At 45.8% G+C, this 7,137-nt stretch overlaps 1 protein-coding gene across 1 annotated transcript in view; it reads right to left on the bottom strand.

Annotated features, from left to right (window-relative positions):
• Positions 1-3,942: 3,942 nt before the first annotated feature.
• The window catches only part of CD8A (CD8 subunit alpha), a 5,399-nt gene continuing 2,204 nt past the window's right edge, over positions 3,943-7,137 (bottom strand). The window contains exons 5-6 of the mRNA XM_007466730.1: positions 6,184-6,214; positions 3,943-3,994 (exon numbers count right to left, since the gene is read on the bottom strand). Coding sequence (XP_007466792.1) covers positions 3,943-3,994; positions 6,184-6,214 — 83 coding nt within the window. The remainder of the gene's footprint in view (positions 3,995-6,183; positions 6,215-7,137) is intronic.

Genomic DNA, 7,137 nt, shown 5'->3' with positions numbered 1-7,137 from the left:
TTTCCCTACCTGTTGTAAAATCGTGTGCAGGAAGGATTTGTATACAGGCCCAGGGCAGAAGGGAGGGGCAGCTTCTTTGTGGTTTAAAAAAAAAAAAAAAAAAAAAAAAAAAAGACAGACTTTCCCTGAACCACTTGTTGAAAAGTCATGGGGGATTTCCAAGCGTATGGTGGGCTCTCTTAAAAACAGTTTAAACGCTGGAGAAAGAAACGACCAATTTCTCTGTTTTTTTCTTCCACAAATAGGATACATTTTGTTAAGAGAACGCATGTTTGTTGAATGAACCACACTGAGGCTGGATTCTGGCCAGCTGATAAACAAGTGTACTGCCTAGTACAGAAGTCATTTCTCTAGTTCCTGTTTTTCAGGGTCCAAACATGTGTTGTGGGCATCTTTCACATAGGAGAATTTGTCAACCCAGAGCTTCAGGCTAGAGATTGGCAAAAGCAAAATACGACTGTTGGACCTGAGGCCTTTGGCTTTGAACTGCAGGTGTAGAAAAAGCAGGCTGGATGTCTGTGGTCTCCAGAGAGCCCTGAGCCTAGATTCGCAGCCCACCCCTAGCAAGCTTTAGGCCTCGTGGTCTGCAGACTGGCATTCTATTTTCTTCCTGGTCTCGAGGGCCAACTCTAATGAATGCTTTTTCCTATGTTGATGTTTTTAATCTCCAAATTGTTGTTTACCATATTATTTGTGGTAAGTGAAACCCTTTTGTAGGGGGTATGAAAAAAAAAAATCAGTAAGTATTATATTTAACCCTCTCTGGAGCCTCCCTAGTATGGCTCCCCGTACACCTGAGCTGCAGGTTGGAGAGGAAATGCTCTTTTCCTGTCCCTTCGCCCTGGCTCAGATTCTCTGACATTGGTACTCCACGGCCATCCTCTCAAGTTAGTCCCGTGAGGACAGCCATCCTTCCAAGTTTCTGCCATGAGGAGAGGAGTGCCCTTTGTGGGATGCTTCTCTCCTCACCTCTTTCAGGGAACCCAGAGACAGCCCAGAGCCTGGCACCTGCTCCAAGCTGGGCCTTAGTCCCTGGGGTGCTCCCCCGCCAAACCTGGTCTGGTTAGCTTGATATGTTCAGGAGGAGGGGGTCAAGAACCAGATTTTGTCTCAAAGGAACTTTCTCAGCTTTCATTTCTGCTTTCCCACACTCGGGGTACTTTTTCCTCTAGAATTTTGTTCTCTAAAAGTAGACTGGGGCTTCCCTGGTGGCGCAGTGGTTGAGTGTCTGCCTGCCAATGCAGGGGACACGGGTTCGAGCCCTGGTCTGGGAAGATCCCACATGCCGCGGAGCAACTGGGCCCGCGAGCCACAACTGCTGAGCCCGCGCGTCTGGAGCCTGTGCTCCGCGACAAGAGAGGCCGCGATAGTGAGAGGCCTGCGCACCGCAAAGAAGAGTGGCCCCCGCTTGCCGCAACTAGAGAAAGCCCTCGCACAGAAACGAAGACCCAACACAGCCATAAATAAATAAATAAATAAATTTAAAAATCTTTTAAAAAACTGACATTTCATTACCCTTAATTCTGTCATAAAGTTCTATATTTTAAAAAAAGTAGACTGTTTTTAAAAATTAAGGCTGTGGAAGGCAGTTTCTGGGGGGCAGGGAAAGTTCTATTTCTGCCCTGGCGCTGGCTATGCGAGTGTTCATTTAATAACGACTTGGAGCTCTATGCTTATGAATTGTGCACTTTTCAGTATGTATATTTTACCTGAACAACAGAAATGAAGATTTAGTGATTTATTATGAGAGGAGTATCAGCTCATCTGCTGCCAAGAAAGAACAAAAGGAAGGAAGATGATACAAGATGAGATGAATCCATTTCAATTGATGTGAGAACGGTAGGGGGGTGGTCCAAGGTGAAAGTGGGCAGTGACCCAATAATTTTAGGTATTCCTCCTAAAGATGTGTGCAACATTTTAGTAGTGTTTGTTATTATAGCAGAGGAAAATTGAAAACAATTAAAAGTTAAGTCATAGTTAAATGATGGCACAACCAAAAATGGAATGAGATTTTGCTATTATAAGTATGCCATAGGACTTCCCTGGTGGTCCAGTGGTTAAGAATCCACCTTCCGGGCTTCCCTGGTGGCGCAGTGGTTGAGAGTCCGCCTGACGATGCAGAGGACATGGGTTCGTGCCCTGGTCCGGGAGGATCCCACGTGCCGCGGAGCGGCTGGGCCCGTGAGCCACGGCTGCTGAATCCGGAGCCTGTGCTCCGCAGCGGGAGAGGCCACAACAGTGAGAGGCCCGCGTACCGCAAACAAAAACAAAAACAAATCCCTCCTAGCCAAGACGGTTGCCAGTATAGACGCCAAAAGAAATTCTCAGATCGTACATGAAAACAACAATCTTCCCCAGTAATTGATGCTTCCTTGAAATAAATTACTTAAAAAAAAAAAGAATCCACCTTCCAATGCAGGGGATGTGGGTTCAGTCCCTGGTCGGGGAACTAACATCCCGCATGCCATGGGGCAGCTAAGCCTGTGCACCACAACTACTGAACCCGCGCGCTCTAGAGCCCGCGTGCTGCAACTAGAGAGAAGCCCGCATGCCGCAACGAAAGATCCTGCATGCCGCAACGAAGATCTCACGTGCCGCAACTAAGACCCGATGCAGCCAAGTAATAAAAAAAGAGTTTGCCATAAACGTTTGTTTATTAAAGCCACTTATAAAAGCATAGTGCAATCCCATTTTTTAAAAGTATATATTTTATATATATGCATAGAAAATAATCAGGAAGAATGTACACCATAATATTAACAATGGATTATTCCTGAGGTAAAGAATTATGGGTGATTCTTATTACCTCATCTATTTAAGTCTTTTCTTCCAATGAGCATGCATTTCTTCTACAACATGGTAAGAGAGGAAATGCGTATGTAGGGCTGCAGTTTGGGCTCTTAGCTTCCACCAGAGTCCGTCTGCTACGTTCCCACATCTGCTGGTCCGGGGGAGGCCAGGGCCTGTACCAGCTGCTGTCACAATTCTGCCTTTACAAACTATAAAAACTCACCGATGATCCCAGGAGCATGTTCAAATACAAAATCTCAAGTTTAGAGAGAGCTGACTTCCATTCAGCTTTCCTGATGCTCAAATCTTGTTTGCAAAGGGCAGCCTCTCCTCTTTGATGGGTCCCTCTGCCACGCAAGGGCTGGAAGAACCATCCTGCCTCCACTTTGGGATTTCACAGAGGTTTTCTTCAGAGGTCTAGTTCATTTTCCAGGATTCAGTTCACCCCTTCCACTTTATTTGAGGAATTCCTGTCATCTGTATTGTTTCACGCTTGATTATTAAAAAGTCTGATCCTGTTCAGCTACATCATAGAACTCTGTCAAGTTCTCTTGTCTTATTTCATTACCTCCTCGGGGCTCTGGGCGCAGTAATGGGTCTATCACAGGTGGTCAAAAAATCACTTGTTCTCTTGAGGCTTGAGACACAGCTCCCCATTCTGAGACAGAGGCCTCCAGAAGAGAGACCTGAACTGTGTGGAGGTCGAGCCCTGAGCCCTGCTGGGACTCTGATACAGCTGCTGCCCATCTCTGGGCTTCAGCCTCCTCCTTTGTAAAATGGCTGGGGAAGAGGTTGGGGCTGAGTGGGTGCCGAGGCCCCCGCCAGCCCTCACAGCCTGGTTCCGAGAACACAGCTTGCGGTAGCTCTGGCCTACCTCCCCTTTACCCCAGTATGGGAGCACAACAGTATTATAACCCTTGCGGTGTACCGTAGACATGGTAGAGTCTCGTTTTGTGTCAATCAAAGTAAACACATAAAGAAAAAGTTAACCCTTCCCACCCCATCCCCAGGAAAACAATAAAAATGAGAATGAATACATATGGAAGGAAGGAAGGCTGGAGAAACCGAAAGGGAAGGACTCCTGCTCTCCCTGTCAGGGGAGTTCTCAGTTTGAAGTCTTGTAGTGGCTGTCACGCGGGGCCCATCGCCACATTAGGTGCATCTCTCTGAAGGGCTGGGCTTGCCTCCCTGTCTGACCACAGGCCTGGAAGAGAGGCAGGTGACCATCACTGCAGCAAGAGCCCCTGCAATGCGATGTAGCATCCACCCGTGTCTACCCACCCCTCACCGACCTCCCAGCCTTCATGGGGGTCTGAGGACTTGTCCCTGCGGCACCAGTGTGGCACTGGGTGAATGACCTCAGCAGCCCTGCCAAAAGCTTTCCTTGTGCCATCTTGTTTAATCCTCATGGCAACCTGAGGGGTAGCCACCGGGGATGAGAAGTTAGAGAACGTGCCCAAGGTCACATAACTAGGAGATGGTGGAGCCAGGATCTGAAGCCCGTTAGCCCAGCTTCTTAGAGACTTTGTCAAGGTACCCATGGAGGTGGGAGGAGCAGGCTGGTAACCAAGCCATCATCTGACTTGATTCTCAGCCCTCAGGAGGATCACAGTAATAGGGGAGGATGTGAAAGAACCACCATCATCAACCAAGCAGAGCTACTTTACCTGAAAGTCCCTTTGACAGCCCAAATTTGATGCTGCACTAAAAATGTGTTAATTCAGTACTGGGCTGGCACCTTCTAAATGGGCTGATTCATCGTCAGTGTCATGTCTACACACACCATCCTCCAGAACCTGTGTGTTGAAGCTGAGCTGCCCTTGGTCATCACTGAGTTTATTAACTCAGGTGTGAGTTCCTCATATTTTTATGCAGATTTTTAATCTGCATAGCTTTGTATTTCAGGGCAGAGTTTTATTCTCAGTTGCTCATTTCAAAATGAGAATTTTCAGAAAAGATAGGGATAAGGGACGATTCTCCCCCAAAAGCTCCCAACTGTACCCTGAATATTGAAATTGCTAAAAATCCTTCTCTGCTTTTAAAGAGTCTTTATCCCCTTGGTATATCCCCTCTAGTATATGCATTGGAAATTCATTCCATTTCCACTGTTAAAAATAATGATGTATAAGACAATGAACTTGGGTTCCTGCAGAGAAATATCAAGGAGTGTGAAATGCGAACCCCAGGTGTAAAACTTGAAACATTTTCACCTACCGAAAGGAACTGGTGAATATAGTTGGTTATCGTTAACGCCCTCTGCCTCGGCCCCCAGCCACAGAGAGAGGAGCCTGGGCTTTGAATAGCAGTTGCAGCTCTGCTACTTGCTAGCGGTATGGCCTTGGACAAGTCACTAAATGTCCTAAGCCTCAGTCTCCTCGTCTGTAAAATGGTGGTCACAGTAACTATTTTAAAGGTTGTTATGAAACTTGAAACTTTTTATATATATATATATATATATAAAGTGTACCAGTGATATATGGCACTGGTACACTTTAGGCTTTCATCGAATGGTTGTTATTATTCAATATTATTGATAATTGGAGTGTAAGCATAACTCTGCCACCTTGGGTAGGTTTCCTGATCTCTGAGCCAGTGATCTGTGAGATGGCACCGCAGTGTTTCCCCCATGGGGTTGCTGTGAGCATGAGGAAGACCCTGGGTATAACTCCCGCCACAGAGCTGGGCTAGAGTGGGCGCTTGCTAGATGTTAGCACAGCGCTGCGTGGCCGAAGCTCGAAGGAGGGAGGAGACTGAGGCCTCTCTTCCAGACACTGTTTTTCGTTTTTGTTTTTTCCTAATCACTTCAGAATGATCGTGGGCTGGAACTGGATGAGGGAGTCGGACCACCAGATAGCTAATTGCCCCTACCCCTGGTCCTCCTTTCTTCCCACTGCAGTCCTTGGCAGCAAATCAAGGCCCCGAATTGCCACAGAGAAATTAAGAACTCAGGCCATTCTTTATTTGGTTCAGGTGATAAAATTGGCTGTCTCTCAAAAAAGGCTAGACCAAGCCAATAGGAAAAAATAAGTTTTCTTCAGAAAAATACAAGACCCAGCCGGAATCATCCAGATAAATAGACCTCAGGTCTTTGGAGGAGCTAGGATTAATTGGGGGAATCCTTCCGATGGGCTTTTTGATACTAGGCCACATAAGACAGACATTTCCTGAAGTCATACTTCTCTCCCCCTAAGCCCAACCTGGGCCTCCATTTTCTCCCCAGTGTCAGGCTTCTGCCTCTCTTTGTTCAGGCACTATGCTGACTCCCTGGCCCCCAGGACTCCACTGCCATGGCCTCTCTCTGGGAAAGGTTCCCACCATCTGCTGCTTGGGAAGCCAGGACCTGTGTCCAGGGCTGCCTGGGGTTAGCAGGCCCATAGGTTATAAGAGACTCACCTGGGACATTTGCAGACGCGTCTTCGGTTCCCTGGATAAGGAAAAAGAAGGGATAAAGTGACTGCCCCATCACGACGAATAGTTCCCAAACATGGTTTCCCCTTCACTTTTCCTATTTATTTAGGATTATAACTTTTTTTTTTCTAGTGTGGCTATGACTATTTTATTTAAAGCAAACAATAACTACATCGACATTATAAAAAAGACATAAGCTTGTAAAATGACATTAGTGCATAATGGTGATTGACACTGTGAAGATTAATTTATACTATAAAGAAATAAGCTGTAAAGAAAGCATGATATAATATTTATATTTTATGGTTTTAATAGTTATTATTAAAATTTTTAAAAATTGTAGTCGGTTTACAATATTGTGTTAGTTTCAGCTGTACGGCAAAGTGATTCAGTTATACAAATAATACGTATATATTTTTTCAGATTCTTTTCCATTATAGGTTACTACAAAATATTGAACATAGTTCCCTGTGCTATACAGTAAGTAGGATTATAACTCTTGAGAGTCCAGGTGAGGGCTTCTTTCCTACCCCTCTTTGTATCAATTTAAAAAACATTACATATATACACTACCAAATGTAAGATAGATAGCTAGTGGGAAGCAGCCACATAGCACAGGGAGATCAGCTCGGTGCTTTGTGACCACCTAGAGGGGTGGGATAGGGAGGGTGGGAGGGAGACACAAGAGGGAGGGGATATGGGGATATACGTATACGTATAGCTGATTCACTTTGTTATACAGCAGAAACTAACACACCATTGTAAAGCAATTATACTCCAATAAAGATGTTAAATAAAAAACATTGCAAATACAGATGTGGGTTAGTACAATCACCTGCGTGGGATCCAAGACGGGGTCGGGGGCTCGCAAGCAGGGGGACCAAGGATAAACCACTGCCTCTCGTGGTTCTGACCCAGCCCTCCCAGGCACAAGTCCCA

Source organism: Lipotes vexillifer, unplaced genomic scaffold (assembly GCF_000442215.2).
Source record: "Lipotes vexillifer unplaced genomic scaffold, Lipotes_vexillifer_v1.1 scaffold1158, whole genome shotgun sequence".
Taxonomy (NCBI): domain Eukaryota; kingdom Metazoa; phylum Chordata; class Mammalia; order Artiodactyla; family Lipotidae; genus Lipotes; species Lipotes vexillifer.
The sequence above is the reverse complement of the archived record's forward strand: the minus strand, read 5'-3'. Positions and strand labels throughout refer to the sequence as shown.